The following is a 17,494-nucleotide window of genomic DNA, read 5'->3' as shown; positions in this document are numbered from 1 at the left end:
TCCCTGGTCCCCAAGGGCCGAGGGAGGCGAGAGGATTAGAAGGTAAGAAGGCCACTCTAGCCCTGGCCGGTGTGGCTCAGTGAATAGAACGGCCTGTGGACTGAAGGGTCCTGGGTTCGATTCTCATCAGGGGCATGTACCTCGGTTGCAGGCTCCTCCCTGTCCTGGGCCCTGGTTGGGGCTCCTATAGGAGGCAACCAATCGATGTGTCTCTCTCACATGGATGGTTCTCTCTGTCTTTCCCTCTCTTCTACTCTCTCTAAAAATTGAGGAAAAGCCCTAACCGGTTTGGCTCAGTGGATAGAGCATCGGCCTGCGGACTGAAGGGTCCCGGGTTTGATTCCGGTCAAGGGCATGTACCTTGGTTGCAGGCACATCCCCAGTAGGGGGTGCGCAGGAGGCAGCTGACTGATGTTTCTCTCTCATCGATGTTTCTAACTCTCTATCCCTTCCCCTTCCTCTCTGTAAAAATCAATAAAATATATTTTTAAAAAATTGAGGAAAAAAATATCCTCAGGTGAAGATTGAAAAGAAAAAGAAAAAAAAAAAGAAGGCGCCGTCAGTTCATTTCTTGCTCAGGAGCTCAATGACAGGTAGGCGACTGCGCCCACTGTGGCCACACCCTCCTCACCAGTGCACCCGAGGGGCCGCCCTCTCACTCCATCCTCTGCCATTGTCTCCCCCCGCCCGCCGGCCTGGATCCAGTCCAGCCCATCACCTGGGCCACCCCAGAGCCACTGGGCGGCTTCTGTCACCCTCCTTGGGGCCGGTCTGGGTCCTAGACACTTCTTCCTTTTCGGGCAGTTTCCACGGGATGTGAAACTTGCCTGTGGTCACGTGAGGGAAGGCTGTCTTCACGGGGACCAATGGCCCAGGGGTCTCGCAGCTGGTGAACCCCAATCTCAGAGCTGCCCTCCCTTGCGCCCCCTGCAGGAAGGCTGTGGAAACCCCAAGACCACGAGGAAGGAAAGTCAGAGGAAGAACAGCAGCTTTGCAGAGCCCAGGACGGCAGGGGCCGCTCGAATGTTGCTCTTCGCGGTTCCGGAAACCCCGAGAGATTCTGAGACGCCGCAGGGAGATCCCGCCTGTTCCTACACATGGCGCCGGGTCTCATTCTGATCACGGATAACCAAGTATTAACATCAGTGTGCCCTCCGCTTCCGGGAGAAAGCTGAACTTGGGGTATTTTTCACGAAATGCTTTTAATGTATAGTTCTCGCTCTTCCACCGGAACAGCCTAACCGCCCACAGTCATGCGTCTGCCCCCCTCCATGTCCTTACCCAGCACTCCCCGCGATGTTGGAGGGGGGAGCTGTGTCACTAGTCACCTGGGGGTTTCTGAATGGGGTACGAATCCTGCCGGTTGCACGGGATTTCCTGGCTTCTCTGCACTGAAGTTAATCCACGTGTGTGTTTGCAGATGCTCTATCCACCCGCGTCCGCACGGGCAGAGGCAGACAGGAGGGAGGCCCAAGCCACGGGCACAGGGACGGCCCCCCGAGCCCACTGGGTGCCCGGTGCTGAACATACACACCTCGGTCTCCATAAACACAGCGCTTGTTTGGAAGGATGGGTTGGTTGGAAAATAGCCGTTTTCCTCAGAGAGACCAGAAACATGCCGAGCGTGTTCTCCGGAGACGGTCCGTAAAGGTGAGACGTCTGAGGGCAGGACAGCATTTTACTCTCCGCACCTTCTGATCCGCGGCCAGGGGACAGTTACATGGATCCACGAGCTATTCTGTCAACCCCCAGTGGACGGGCTCCTAACGGCTGATTTCCCCCTGAAGGCGCGGCTCTCCCTGCTCCGCTCAGGTGGGGCCGGCCTCCCAGAGGGGTGACGGCGGGCCTCCCAGAGGGGTGGCGGCGGGCCTCCCAGAGGGGTGGCGGCGGGCCTCCCAGAGGGGTGACGGCGGGCCTCCCAGAGGGGTGGCGGCGGGCCTCCCAGAGGGGGGACGGCGGGCCTCCCAGAGGGGTGACGGCGGGCCTCCCAGAGGGGGGACGGCGGGCCTCCCAGAGGGGTGGCGGCGGGCCTCCCAGAGGGGTGGCGGCGGGCCTCCCAGAGGGGTGGCGGCGGGCCTCCCAGAGGGGTGACGGCGGGCCTCCCAGAGGGGGGACGGCGGGCCTCCCAGAGGGGTGGCGGCGGGCCTCCCAGAGGGTGGACGGCGGGCCTCCCAGAGGGGTGACGGCGGGCCTCCCAGAGGGGTGACGGCGGGCCTCCCAGAGGGGGGACGGCGGGCCTCCCAGAGGGGGGACGGCGGGCCTCCCAGAGGGGTGGCGGCGGGCCTCCCAGAGGGTGGACGGCGGGCCTCCCAGAGGGGTGACGGCGGGCCTCCCAGAGGGGGGACGGCGGGCCTCCCAGAGGGGTGACGGCGGGCCTCCCAGAGGGGTGGCGGCGGGCCTCCCAGAGGGGGGACGGCGGGCCTCCCAGAGGGGTGACGGCGGGCCTCCCAGAGGGGTGACGGTGGGCCTCCCAGAGGGGGGACGGTGGGCCTCCCAGAGGGGGGACGGTGGGCCATGCGCTGAGCCCCGAGCTCCATGCTTCCTGCGACTCTCACCTCCTTTCTCCAGATTCATGGTTCCTGTCATGTCTTCCTATTTTGTTTGGTATCACAGGTCTGAGTGTCTTGGGTGAGGAACCACGTTTTAATCCTTTAAGCACAAACACCCCCAAGACAGTGAACACACCACCTCTTCAGGCCGAGCCCACGCCCCGGGGCGCTGTGCTTCCTGGGTGGTGTGCCCAGATGGGCATCCAGGCACCTCCCAGGGCTGACCCCGTCCTCACCCTGACCCTGCTGTGCCTGCAGCCCAGCGCCCCAGACACACAGCCCAGCAGCACGGAGCCTGTGGCAGAGAGACCGAAGGATGGACACTGAGAAGGGTAGCAGCTCGGGGCCCCAGGCCCACTCACCAGCTTCCCGCCCCAGTGGCGGTGGCGGTGGCGGTGCGGGGAGCTGGGAGGGCAGGCGGGTGCAGGCAGAGCGGGAAGAAGAGGGAAGCTCAGGCAAGGCTGGGTGTGCTCAGCAGGACCTGTGGGGCCTGACTCCCAGGCGCAGGGACATTTACGGGGGGGGGAGGGGGTGCAAGTTGGGCCCCCGTCTGAGGCTGCCCAACAGGAGCAATGGGCGCTCTTGGTCCAGACTTGTCTCCGAGCCCCCAGGCGCCCCCAGACGCACTTCCCACCTCCAGTCTGCGATCCAAGTATCTTTTGCTTTTCTTTTTTTTAAAAATATATTATTATTGATTTCAGAGAAGGGAGCAGGAGAGAGAGAGAAACATCAATGACGCGAGAGAATCATTGACCGGCTGCCTCCTGCACGCCCCCCACTGGGGATCGAGCCCACAACCCAGACTTATGCCCTGACCGGGAATCGAACCCTGACCTCCTGGTTCATAGGTCAGCGCTCAAGCACTGAGCCACGCCAGCTGGGCGTCCAGGTATCTTCTCCACCGGGTCAGTTCCCTCCTTAGCGCCTGCTGGCAGCTCTCCGTCTCACGGGGACTAGAGCAGGCTCGTCAGGGGTGTCGGGGCCTCAAATGCCTCTCCCACAGGAGGGTGTGCAGTCCCTTGCCCCCATTCTGCCTTCTCCTCTTGGGCACTCATCTTGATGGCCCCACCTGGGCGGCCTCCTCATCACCCCAAAATGTCTCAGCCGAGATGACCCCTGCCCAGAAAGACCCCCTCCCTCTTCACGAGGTCACGCCTATCCCCGCACCCAGTGCTGACCCCTCAGGGCAGCGATGCTGCTTCGCTGCCAGCCCCTCTCCAGCCCCGAGGCTGTGGCTTCGCTATGGCTGAGCTCTGCACCCCCAGTGCTAGCTCAGTGCCTGGCACACAGTCGGTGCTTGTGCAGGTCTGATGATGAATCAATGAGCTGATGGATGAAGGAATGAAACGCCCTCATGAAACGCCCTCTGGGGACAGGCCACAGCCGCCACGGAATCACCACGGACACTTCCCCTCCTGACGGGAAAGGGGTTGGAGCTGTGAAGCTCACGCACCAGCACGGGGAAGGCCCGCTCCATCGCGTGACCGTCTGGAACGATGGTTCCCGTGTTTGCCTGTGAATATTTATGAAGTTCCTGCTGTGTTTGGGCACTGTCACTGGACACTGGACACACTTCCTGGTAGGATAAAGGCATGCCAAATCCTTGCCAAGGAGGAGCAAGCAACAGAAAACCCGAAGCTCCAGCTTTCCCAACCGGCGACGCGTCCCTGGGCAGGTGACTTGACCTGTCGGAGCTCGAGGCTGCCTGTCCCTGGGGCTGAGGGCGCCGTGTGGGTGCCTGGGGTGAGACGCACATGGGCGGTGTTCTGGAAGGTCTGTTCGGTGGCCCTGACTCGGCAGAGCACACGCCGGGAAGCTCTGTGAGCCCCAAACCGACAGCAGCGCCTGCTTCCGCTCCTCAGCCCAGAGCCCTTGGGTGGGAAAGGGTTATGCGCGGCGGCGGGCGGGCCCTGAGGTTGCAGATTGGCGACGGAGGAGATGACATCAAATCTGCGCTGTAATTGGAAGCACCGCTGTTCATGGGAAAAGCCCTCCCTGCGTAGCCCGTCCGACTCTCGTGTCCAAACGCTCCTGGCACGCAGATGCGTGTGATTCATACGTGCCCCGCTTCCCGCTCGTACTCGAACAGCAAACGCTGCACTTTCACAGGAGGCCCAGGGACCCCCATAGCCAGGCACCCGGCAGCATCGCTTGGGGGAGGGGGAGCGGTGCCAGGGCAGCTGGCCCTGGACCGTGGCCAGGACATGCCGGCATCCCCCAGGCCATCTGAAGGTGGTGTCTCCGCGTTTGCAGAAACTGAAAGCGAGCATCGTGCCCGTTTCTGCTTTTGTTTCTTTGGCCACAGAGACAGCACTGACGCCCCTGGCTGCTCCTTGGACAGGGACCCGGCTGCGTGTTCCCGAGTGCTCCGTCCAGGGCCTGGGCCCACATCACAGTAAAGCCACCGTGTCCCTGTTGATATTTCGCTGATTTGTAATAACAACAAAGAAACACACGTCTGTTCGTGACGAACCTGCGGGTCTTTGGAAGGAGAAGTGGGCATGCTGGCAGGATTCACTCCATGTGCTGGCCTCAGTCTGCCCATCTGTGCAATGGGTGTGACCGTGCTTTCCCACGTGCCTCGGAAGGTAGCCAGGGTGAATGTTGCTAGATGATGTGTATGTCAAGACTTGGGAGGAAGAGCTGCCCCTGCCCCCGGTGTTCTTCCTTCTGCAGCGAGAATGGCGAGGGCGGAGGAAACGGGCAGGCGGCGGTACCACGCGGTCCGCTGATACAACCAGCGCTCGCTTTCCCAGGCAGGGACTGTGCCAGGCCTGGTCCAGGCCCCGATGAACCACGTGGGAGTGTGCCGGGCCAGAGCGGGTCTTGTGTCTGAAGATTCCCGGGCGTCCGCCTGAGGGGCGTCTGGGCTCATTGTCTTGTCTTCGCCGCGGTGCTTGGGGCTGCGTCACCGCCTCTGTGGACTGAGGCTGGGAGCCGGGGCTCTACCGTGGGGCTTCCGGAAGCCAGGAGGCAGGTGGGGTGGCCACGCAGAGGCGGCTGCCCGAGGACCTGCCCAGGGAGCCGCCCGCAGCGGCCCCGCCTCGGGGCAGGGAGATCTCAGTCTCTCCGAGGGCGCCTTCCGGAACCTCAGCGTGGAGCACGGTGACAGCAGCACGACGTGCTGGGCCGGCAGGGCCTCCAGGAGAGGGAGAGCCGGCCTGTGTGTGCCCGCGGCCCGCAGCCCCGGTGTCTCCACGGCCGGCCATGGGCTCGGCCCCTCCGCTCCTCTCCTCCCCTGCGTCCCGTTTTTGTTCCAGCCCTTTCCCGGGCTGCCAGGTGTCCGTCAGCAACGCCCAGCAGGGCCTGGCTTTTAGTCCTTTGCAGGTCGAGGGACACAGTCCTCCGTGCTCCTGGGTCCGAAGCTTTGGGGTGGGGTGGGGGGAGGGGGTGGAGGAGGGACAGGCGCTGAGCATGGGGAGGCCAGCCGGCCACAGGCCTCGCCTCAGAGGGTCTCCTGGACCTGCCCCTGTGCGACATGCCTATGGGCGCGGCAGGACTGGCATTTGGGCTTGGGTGGGTGTCTGTGGGGGGGCTGCCCCGTGCCTTGTGGGATGTCGAGGAGCACCCCTGGCCTCTGCCCACACCCCAGCTGTGACATCCAAACTGCCCGCAGACATGCCCAGTGTCGCCTGGGGGGAGCCGCTGAGTGAGACTCCCACCTCTGCTCTCACTCCTCACCCCCACTCCCCCCGTCAGAATTGAAGAGGATGCCACACACCCGACACGAATAGAACACGGAGTGCTGCCTGCGCTTGGACAATAAACAATGACAGGCAGACGGATATAGGAGACCCTGGCTACACCTGCCCGGAGCTTTCAAACAGGATGACGAAGGTGGACCATCGGAAAGACGTGGTCAGGTAGGTACCGGGCACTCCACTCAGGGAGGCAGACAGAGCCCTGGGGGTAGACCGTCCTCATTAGTTGTCATAGATAGACAAATAGATGATAGATAGGTGATAGATAGGTGGCTAGATGATAGGTAGGTAGATGATAAATAGATAGATGATAGATAGATAGATAAATAGATGATAGATAGATAGATAGATGATAGATAGATAGATAGATGATAGATAGAAAGGTAGATGATAGATAAGTAGACGATAAAGAGATGATAGATCTGCCTGTACTAGGTACAGTGGTCTCAAACAGAATGCAGGAGAAACATCAGTTAAAACCCCGAAACGAATGCCTTGAGCAAACTGCAGCTTCCCCTTCCACCCAGCCCCCTGTGGGCCGAGCTGAGCCCCCAGGTCCCTGCTCACACCGCCCATCCCTGGGTGCTGCCGTGCCTGAGCCCGGGGAAGGCGCCTTTGCTGCACAAGGAGACTCAGTGGGCCAAGCTCCACCCACAGGCCGGCCTCCCATTAACGGGCCAGAGTGTCCGGGGACCAGGGGTGGGGGCCAGGTAAGAGGGCTCTCCGGTCCGGACGCCCACACGTCCCTAATGACAGCCTTGGTCTCAGGGTAAAAGCAGGCATTACTCTAAGTTGCAAAATACACAGGAAATTCACTACCATCTTCTCTGGGAAAAGCGCAGCTTAAGTGGCTCCTAGCGGAAGGCCTGCTCCCCAGGAAGCAGAGCCCAGCGCTGGCGGCAGCGCAGGAGGCCGGCTCTGAGAGGCCCGGGGGGCACTGGGTGGCGGAGGGTCCCCAGCTCCCTGACGCCCTCGCTGAGAAACCTCAGTGACCTGAAACGGAATTCCTAAGTGGGGTGCCCGCCCACCCTATATGGGCTCACAGAGGCCCGGCCCCGTGCTGGGACGCCGTCTCGGTGCTGAAGGAACCCGCCATCACCCCGTTCTCCACACCGACTCAGACGCTGGACCGAGCTCTGCTGAACTCGGGGCTCAGCTCTGGACCCACGGGGCACAGGCGCAGCCCGAAGCCGTGAATGCACGTTGACAAACACAAAAGCCTTGAGCAGTGATCTGCTCCCCATGGGCCAGCTCATGAAACCTGCGTATTTTTAAAAATATATTTTTATTGATTTCGGAGAGGAAGGGAGAGGGAGAGAGAGAGAGAAGCATCAAGGATGAGAATCACTGATCAGCTGCCTCCTGCACGCCCCCTATTGGGGATTGATCCTGCTACCCGGGCATGTGCCCTTGACCGGAATCAAACCCGGGACCCTTCAGTCTGCAGGCCGATGCTCTATCCACTGAGCCAAACCGGCCAGGGCAAAACCTGCGAATTGGAAAGTGTTCACAGGCCACTCATTAAGGCCGGGCTGCTCACTCACTGGCTTCTGTTAATTGCTTTCTTTGGGCTTCAGACGGGATGATGTTATTAGCGTGGATTCCGTCCTCAAAGACACTCTGCTCCAAAGTCATCTCAGTGGAGACACGCACACACGCACCCCACCGGCGAGACGCCCGACAGCTCCTTCACCAACACGCAGCCCCTCCTCACGGCCGGCCCACAGCCCACGGCGTGCAGACACCCCCTCAGGGCACTGAGCTTGCTCACGATCATCGGCAGAAAAAAAAAGCCCCCAGACAGGACACCATCTCTCTTTTCAACAAGTCATTTTTCTTTAAAAATATGAAAAAAGAAACACAGAATACGTTCTTCCATGAGCAGCCTTCTCCGCCCTGGCCGGCCCTCGCCAAGCGGCACGGAAAGGCCGTACAGCGCTGATTTATGGAAGCCGGGCAGCCTGCGGCCGCTGGCCGGATCTCTGTTTATGTCTGTGATGCTCGCTCGCTGCCGAAACAGGAAGCTCTGAAATCACTCAGCCCCCGTTCTCTCCGAGGCGCTCTGACCCACAGTCTCCGTCCCCGGCCATCGCCAGCCCGCGGGCAAGGGAGGGGTGGCGGGTGGGTGGGGAGAAGTCCAGCTTCTGCCCACGGACCCACAAACATTGTTCACCCCCATAACCTCAATTTCAAAAAGCCATCTGACAGCCTCGGCCATCCCGACACCCCATAAAGTCAGCGAGGAACATGACGGGAGCGTGCGGCAGGGCGCCAGGCCCCAGCAGGCTGCCAGCTGCCCTCTCCCACCCCTGCCAGGGCCTCTGGGGGCAGGGGCGCTCCTGGAGGGGGGCAGGGGTGGAGCCAACCGACGGTAAGAAAGTGTTGCTCCTGTTTTATTGGGAAACGTGAAACAGAGGGAGAAACCTGATCTGGGAGATGAACTCCATCTCGGAGCTCAGCCTTCGACCTGCGGCTGCCCGAGGTGCACGTACCCCCGGTGGGCCTTTCCATCCGTATCTGCCCACACTGACGTCCCAAAACAGGCGTCGGGGTCTGCGTAGTATTTATTGTAGAGGGCACATCAATCACAGCCAAAAAAAGGGGGGAGGGATAGGAGAGCTGATTTTAATACAGCTCATGCCTGGTCCTGGACTGCGGCGGAGAGCTGACCGCCAGCTCCCACCTCCGGCGCCATCCTCGCCGCCATCCGGGCTGCCCCGCTGCGGGAGTCCGTCCGTGTGGAGCAGAGACTGACTCCGGTCCCGCCAGGCCACCGGGACTCGGGCCGTTTCTCAGCAACAAGCGCTCCGTGAAGGCAGGCTCTGTCCGCCCGGAACCCCTGTGCTGAGCGCACCTCTTCCTTCCACCACAGCTTCTGCCTCACCTGACAGGCAGCCCCCACCCCCTCCCCCCACCCGGCACCGTCCCCCCAATCATGTGAAACCACCTCCGAGTCAGAAACATCCCCCAAATATGCAACAGCCCGACGGTGCCAGTAAAGTTACGTCTGGGAAGACGCCCCCGGTAAGAATGCGACGAAGGAGCCTCCTGTTATAAGGGCGCCCGGACAGGGGACTGTTTTAAAGTGGGGGAGATGAAGGGGGCCAGGGAGGTCAGCACACCCCCAGACCCGCCCGGAAGCCCGTCCCCGGGGCGCAGACCCGCAGCCTCGCCGCGCTGCTGTGCACCCACAGGACGACTCTGAGGCCGGGCCGGAGCTGTGCGAGGGGCGCCCTCCCCGTGGTGGGATGGGCCCTTTTCCTGCGCGAGGGGCCACGGCAGCCACACCGAGAGCTCGGGGTCTGCAGCTCAGCCTGAGGGAACCTGCTGTCCTGCACGCACTCCAGGCCTGGCCACATGCAGACAGCGGCCGGTGGCACGGGCGCCAGGGGGTGCGTCTCTCTCGTTCACTGATGGGTGCGCCTCTAGTTGTCTACAGCGCGCAGCACAGAATGGGGCTGGCCCCCCACGGCCCAGGTGAAGGTCTGAATCCACAGGTTCTTGGCTTGGGGGGCCCATGGGTCCCCGGAAGCTCCGGCATTAGCTCCGGCATTAGCTTCCGCGGCCCCAGAAACTGACTTTGCACAGGACGCCTTGGGAGAAGGCCTCCAGGGGACTTATGTTCCCGACAGATGAGAAGTCGCATCCTTAGGGAGGTAGGAGGATCTGCGAGGACCCTCTTCCCCGGCAGACCTACTGCTTGGTTCTAAGTGAATGAACCAGAGCCGGGGCCCCGAGTGAGGGGTGAAGGACTGGCCGGGCCGGAAGCATTCCTGGATCTCCTGGCCAAACCGTCTGCAGTGTCTGTCGCTGCAGCCGCGATGCCCCCGCTTACACCTGCAGACACCCGTAGCTCCTGCCTCAACTGCTGGTGTAAACTGCTAATCGGCTCTGCCATCGGGAGTCCTTTCGACTCGAACGCCCATTTTCTGGGGGCAGGGGCGTCCCAGGGCGAGCGGGTGAGTGTGAGCGCTCTGAGCAGCCACCTCTCCGCTCCTGGAGCTGCCGCCTCATCTTCGCCAGGGAACCGGCCCCCTCCGTGGGGCCGCCGTGTGAGAGCCAGGAAACGCCCAGGCCGCATACACCTGAGCAAGATGTGCGACTGGCACGGAGCACAAGGGGGGGCGGCGGGGAAGGAGGAAGGCTGGGGCGCCCAAGCCCTCGCCCATGGACGTTAGGGGACAGGGTAGTCAGCCAGGCCGAGGCCATGAGAGCCGGACGGGCAGGTTCTCCCGGTTGCAGGCTGAACTTGAGGTTAGAGCTGCGAACCTGGACCTCAGCCAGCGCCCAGACAGATCAGTTTTGCAGAACAGAAAAAAAGCACAAAAAACCACAAAAACCCCTCCATGTTCGGCCTCTGGCAGCTTCTCCGAGGCCCCACAAGCTCCCTGGACGGCAGCAGGCAATGAGAAGGGAGCTCCTCGTTCTCCCCTCACTGGGAGCTGAGCCCCAGGCCCCGTGGAGATGCCGGACGCTGCCTGGGGACAGAGTGTGAAACTGCACGGAAATGTTTGGATGAGCCAAAAGCCTGGGCCTCTTTGGCCCCTGTGGGGTGTGTCAATGCCAATGACATGTTTATAGGCACATTTTGAAAAACAGAAAAATCATCTTAAGATCACTTATAAAAAATAAACGTAATGAAACTTTTAAAGGGCACGGTTCCCTGTGGAAGATTGAGGCTAATTGTCCAAATGAGAGAGACTCATCTGCTCTCTTCATAATGGGAAGCAAATTACAAAAAAAAAAAAAAAAAAAAAAAATCTGGCAGACGTTGAGTCGACACTCACACTTGAAAGAATAAAATCGAGCTGTGTTTTATGACTGTGGAGAGAAATTCTGGGACAAACAGGGCCTTCTGACAGCTCAATTTTGTCTGGTAGCACTGACCAAAAAAAAAAAAAATTACTCAAGCCCAACAACACACAGGGTAACCTTAACGGGGCCAGACGTTCAATTAGGGCTCCTGTGGTTTGGATTCCTGACTATCACTCATGGGAAGCAGACACCGTGCAACACAGATCCTGCCCACTCACGGCGCTTCAACTCATTGTCTCATTCCAGGTGACCAGAGACAGCCCAGCCTGGGTTGTAGCTACGTTACTCCGGCTTTTATGCAAACTCAAGGGCACACTGGCATGGACCAGGCAGCCAAGTGCAAACAATCCACGCCTTGGGGAAACAGCTCCCTGCTCCCCAGGTAAACACAAGCACCTATTAGTCACCCACTCCAACCAGAAATGGCCAGCGAGACGAGAGACCAGCCCCCAACGCCAGAAAAGGAAGCAGGCTCCTCTCCAACTCTCATTCTTTCTCATCCACCCACTGACTGTGCGTGGCCACAAAGCCACCACGGAGCTTCTTGTGGAAAAATGTCGCTGGCATTGGCCACTGAACCGTTTCCACAACTTTTTATCACCCAAACCTGACACACAGAGCCACACAGAGCCACACAGAGGCACACGATGCTAATATCACTTTCTCCGGAAAGGCCACCAAAGGTTACCCAGCTATGAAGTCCTAAGAGTGGAAACCCACAAGAACAGAGCGGAGATTGCTGGAGCCGGGCTGGTAGGCACGGACCAGGAGGTGGGGCCTTGGTTTTTATTGGCTTCGCACCCACTCTGCCAGCTACTCATCCGAAGCCCTCAAGATGTTTTCTAAACACACATCTCTGAATCATAATGTGAGTTCCATTTACTGAGAGGCGGGGACTTTTAACAGAACAAGTGAACCCATTTAACGACTTATGCTGGTTTACCTTATAGCATCCCTCATGCTTCCAATCAGTGGATATAATTTTCTTTGCATTGTCCTATTATTAACATAGTTCGGGCGATGAACATAGATTTTCAATCATCTTATGTTTTTTAAATTACCCTCACTATGATTCTATTTTGAAAACAATAGCCAAACACCCCTCCCGTCACCATCTCCCCTTCTCCAAACTAATCAAAACCCCTAAGAACACAGATTTCCTTAGATTTTTAAATGCCTTCATAAAGAGTAATGATGACTCTTGTTTAAATGTCCATTGGTTGCACCTTTACGTTTTTAACACAATAATCATCAGCTGTTGTTTGGGTATTTAGCGTGTCTTTTTACTATACTCAAAATGATATTTTTTTCTATTATAAAAATTAGATTTTCAAAACAAACGGTCCCGCCTCTGTCAATTAAACTTCTAGTGCTTACTGCTATTTATAAGTGTGACGTGGGTTCTTACAATACAGAGAAAACACAATATTTAAAAATAATTTGAAAGCAGAAGAGATTGCAATGAGCCAACAGCCACTCCTCTTCCTGCTCTCGGGCAACAAATAACACCACACACAGAACTGCCCGGACCCAATGGTTCTCCTGCATCATCCAGTCTTTCCTATGGTCAGTCCCGGACATGTGAGCTGGGCCAAACCCTTCAAGCGAGAGCAAGGCACCCACATTCCATGGACTAGGAAGTCATATTCTGTCAAGCTTACCAACCACCATTTCTTCACATTTTACCATAAAAGGGCAAGCTTACCTGAGGCCGAATTTCAATAATCATGCACGGCCCCTCCCTTAAAATTATTAGATGTGGTCACCTGAAACCCTATCACCTGCCACAGGGAGCACACGGATCACAAGTTAAGGGCTCCCATTATAGAGATTTCTGATAATCATCAAAGACAGAACCCCCATTGAATAATCCTAGTTTTGTATTTTTACACTTTCATAAAGAACTGAAATCCAAAATTCATCTTCCTCGAAATCCAAAATTCATGTTTTACATGCTGCCAATCAGAAAGCAATAATGTAAAACTAGATTCTGTTAAAAATGTTAAATTCTAAATTAATATTTTTAGAGGCTCGATGTAGCAATAATAACAAGAAAGACTGTGTTTCTAGGGAATCCCACCACAGAAATATCTCGAGGTTTTGAAATTTGGGTCGGTTGCCATGTAAATAGTTTGTGATTCAAGTTCAGCTACCTACCTCTTCCACTCCGGCCGACAAACCTGAGGTCATTGAATCTCGCGACTTGGTTCTTCATGGCCGCGGTGGCGTTTCTCAGTTCGGCTGAGTAGTTCTCGTCATTGCCGGCCATCACGGTGACCAGCGTCCCATCCGGAACGTCCCCGAGAGCCACCACCTACACGCCAGTCAAGGGGCAAATGCACACATCAGGAGTGTCCTAAACTGTGATGTCATTTACGGAAAAACTGCAAAAATAAATGCATGTTACGTGACCCTTGCTAGTTTGCACACGAATAGCAATCCTAAATTAAGCAAAACGACAGAAAAGTTAGTGACGGGAAGCTCTGCGTTTAAACCCATTACGCATGGCTAAATATAAGTCTCCAAATCCTAAGAAACTGACATAGGGTCAGGGCGGTCGGCTGGGGCAAGACTGCCTACAGCAAGGACCTGGCCAAGCCATGCCTTCTCCCGAACACGCAGCGCTCTCAACTCTCCAAGTCTGAACACCAGGAGGTCTTGTTTCTGGAAGTTTACAACCTAGCCCATCTTCCTTCCACTTGTCCAGGCCTTGCTGGCCGGCCTACTCGGGCCAATTGACTTGTAGTGTCTAAACTCATTTCCCTAAAATTAAATCTGACCCTTAGAACCGAGAGCGGAGGATTCCCGCGTGACCGAAGCTGCCCCCTGCAGTGCACCTTCGAAACCCCTGCTCACGTCTACACTCCTGATTTCCACGAGCAGCGAGCTGGGGCACGCCAGGCAGACCCCTCTGCTATGGCTGAGACCAAACCTCAGCCTCCGAGGCGAGGCCCGCTGTCCGGCGCCCCTGCGACCTCAGGAGGGGGCCGTCGCCGGTGTGAGCCTGTGAGTCCCCGAGGCGGCCTCACTCCGCCCGCACAGGTGCCTGAGGGTCCTCCCCCCGGCCGACCCCGAGGAGGAATCCCTTCATGTCATTGACCGGAAATGGATTTCCTATCGGGGCTACTGACGAAAGCGGGCAGACACATCGTGTTGAAGCTCAGGTAACAAGAGAGCGGTCATTTCAAAGGAAAATGGCCCAAGGAGGGCAGCAGGAAGGGGCCTGCGGAGGAGAGTCCATGTCTGGGTCATCGCTTGACCCGCTGGACACAGGCTTGCTGGCCTGGGCCTTTACCGCAGCTGCACTGCCGCTGTTGCTGTTTCTCCAGTGACCTCAGAGTTTCTCACCAAAGGCCCGAGCTTTCCCTGTTCCTGCCACTTCTGGTCTCTCCCGTGGCGCTCTCTCTCTCTCTCTCTCTCTCTCTCTCTCTCTCTCTCTCTCTCCCCATCTCTCTCTCTAGTGGAATCTGTGGCGTCCATCCCAGTTATAGACACAGTTTGGCTGTTTTTGTTTTCCAGTCCTGGCAGTCGAGCATTCGGTAGGGCCCGCCTCTCCTGTTCCCACCTCCCGGTTTTCCCCTGAGAACTGCTGGGTCATTTTGGCCAACACCTTCACGTGCAGCCTCCTTTCCCGTCTGTAAGGAAGGCGCCATCGGCTCGCTCGCCCGACAGCAAAGCCACGTTTCTCAAAGTCCCGCCTCCGTGGCCCGCTCAGTGGTCATACTCCCCCGGGGTCCGCTAATGCTGTCATTCCCCAAGATGCTCCAGCTCTCGGGCTCTTGGGAGCACGATGGAGAACGGACCCCGTGCTGGGCGGGGCGGGGGGGGCCCCGAGCAGCGGCCCTCACACGGGAGGTGGGCACCTCCTCACCTACTCATCCCACTCGCACAGTCACCTGAGGTCTGGCTCCTTATCTTTCTTTCCCATCCTCTCCCATCCTTTCTGTGCAATTGGTGGCTATGTTTCCTATGCCGGAGGTTTACACACACAGCTGTTCGTCCCCCAGGCGCCCTCTAATTAGGCATTTAGTTCCCATTATAAGTGTGTGTGTTGCCATTTAATTAAGAGCAATAATATGACAACTCCCTTTTGTTTCAAAAAACATCATTGAAATCAATCTCCCCAATCGGTTATTTAGTTCTTGCTGCTATTTTTTCGATGCCCACGAAATGTGCCTGCTTTGTTCTTCTCTTAAAAACTTCAGGCTCTTATACATGTTTCCACTTTTTTTTTCTTTCTCGCCGTTTTCAGTTCCCCGTGTGAAATTAGCTCGGAGTGTCGAAATGTCTCCTTGAACACACATTTTTACTTTCTCATCCCCCTCTCCCGGTGGTGACCCGGCTCCTTGATTTTAATGCAACGTTCAGGGAGCACACGGGGGCGGGATCCACCACATGGCTTTCCGGCCGAGCCACTCATGCTCGGGGCAGGCTACGTGAAGAGGGGGAGATACACAACTGCTTTCCACCTCCCCAAACCTATGGCAAGCCTCCCGCCTCCCGCCTGCTCCCCGCATAGTGCTCCAGGCTAGGCCTCGCTCACCGTCCACGCCGCCCTCGGCAGTAACTGCCTGGCTTCAGGAGGTGGTGCCAGTAGAACAAACAGAGCAAGGGGACCATGGTGGCCAACTAAGGAAAGATGGTGGAGGTTGGGATTGGAGACAAAAAAATTAGGAGTTTAACTCCTACCCTTCTGGTTTTAAAAAAATGCAGCAGGAATCAAAGAGAATTGGGGGCTCCAAGATCACTTACGTGGCCTTTTATTGATCTTGGAGGGATGTGTTTTTCCATGTGGGGAAGGAAGAGAATATTAAATCCAGGAAAATCATATTCATTTAGATAATGTACAGCATCTCATGATCAACAAGCGCCCTCAGACTAGGTAAATTTTTTGTTCAATTTAAAACTAACACGCCTGCTGGTTTGAAAGATTTTATCATTGATAAGCAAATATAGAGGGAATATTAAAAAAAATCTAACTTTAAACAGAAAAACAAAGCGACGGGAATGGAAAGCGATACACAATAGAGGAGGAAGCACAAACATTTTCATTCTAGCGCAGACCAAACAGGCAAGAAGGGACTTGTCGGCCAAAGGGTATCTCGTATTTTGTTTTACTTCTCTGCTTTGGAAGTATCAGGAAGTTGGGCGAAATATCCACCCTTTACCCAGAGACCTACCCACACTGCTCTTGGCCCGGCTGCTCACGGCTCGAACTGGCATGGAAACCCGCTCCAATTAGGCTGAACTTGCAGTTACAACTCATTTATTTCAAAGCCCTCATTTCCTAGCGTTTCAGAGAAGGCTCTGAGGTGGAACCTGCAATCCAGCCGCGATGACATCTACTGCCAAGCTCAGGACGGCGTCGCACCCACGGAGGCATGACCCGTTTCTTTCTTATGGAAAGAACACTCCACCAGCACCAAGGCCTCTGAGCTGGCGGAAGGCGTGTCTGTGCTGTGCCTTCGGACTCGGTGCAGCAGGGCCTAAACGGACTGTAATGTTACCCTCGTACAAAGCGTGCCCGGCGCCTCCCCAGCAGCTCTCCAGGCTGCCCCTGCACAGAAGGGGTGACTAGCAGAGGCAAGGTTTTCTCAATAGTCCGCTACACCGCTCTCCGACCCTAAACAAGGGAGGGGCTCCGTGGGGGCGGGGGGGGGGGGCATGATGGGATCCCGGATAAGCAACTGGGATGATTTTCATCTATTTTAAGGGAAATCCATCATTTTAATCTCCCTTTAGTTTCAAAGATTAGAGCTGAGTTCTTCAGAAGACTCTGGAAGAATGGCTGAGCCGCTCTTTTCGCCAATATCGCCAGGCTTGCTCACCGGTTCACATTTCCCCCCTTATTACAGGGAACAGCGTAATTCTTTCCTGATTAACTTCTTAGAGGGATTGTCTGAGGCTTACGTACAGCCCAAACTGTACAGGAACGATTTCTGGGGAAGCGGCCTGGGAGGTGGGGGGTGGGTGGTGCGGATGGAGCCCGGGACGTGCACACCGCGCCCCGGCCTGTGGGCTGAGCTGCCTTTCACCCCTGCCCCCCACACTGCTCCCTCCTGAGAGCCTCTGGCTCCTCCAGCTCCGGGCTGAGCAGGTTCCCGCAGGAAGGGGCCTGGCTTCGTCCAGGGGCCCGACTTCTCTGCTGTCCTTTCCCCGGAGTGCTCTCAGGACGCAGGGGGGATCGTTCCCAGAGCTCCCTGCCTTGATCTTGTAGCCGCCCACCCACCCTCACTCAGTACAGCAACTTGGATGAAAAAAAGAGCAGTCAAAAGTCATTTTCCAAAGGAAACCTCTGCAGTGAGTAAGGTTTCTGCTAAACAAACAAACAAACAAACACAAAAAACAACCCCTGGAAGCTCATGAAGCAATCTATCTGATTTTTTCCTTCTTTTAGAAGGAAAGGACTATGTCCACATGGTGGCTTGA

At 57.1% G+C, this 17,494-nt stretch overlaps 1 protein-coding gene across 6 annotated transcripts in view; it reads right to left on the bottom strand.

The window, feature by feature from the left end:
* The window catches only part of RUNX1 (RUNX family transcription factor 1), a 194,725-nt gene that overhangs the window by 67,413 nt on the left and 109,818 nt on the right, over positions 1 to 17,494 (bottom strand). For all 6 annotated transcript variants that reach the window (XM_036347494.1, XM_036347497.1, XM_036347492.1 and 3 more), the window contains one exon: positions 13,223 to 13,379. In XM_036347494.1, the coding sequence (XP_036203387.1) occupies positions 13,223 to 13,379 (157 nt within the window). The remainder of the gene's footprint in view (positions 1 to 13,222; positions 13,380 to 17,494) is intronic.

Source organism: Myotis myotis, unplaced genomic scaffold (genome assembly GCF_014108235.1).
Source record: "Myotis myotis isolate mMyoMyo1 unplaced genomic scaffold, mMyoMyo1.p scaffold_m19_p_2, whole genome shotgun sequence".
NCBI lineage: Eukaryota > Metazoa > Chordata > Mammalia > Chiroptera > Vespertilionidae > Myotis > Myotis myotis.
The sequence above is the reverse complement of the archived record's forward strand: the minus strand, read 5'-3'. Positions and strand labels throughout refer to the sequence as shown.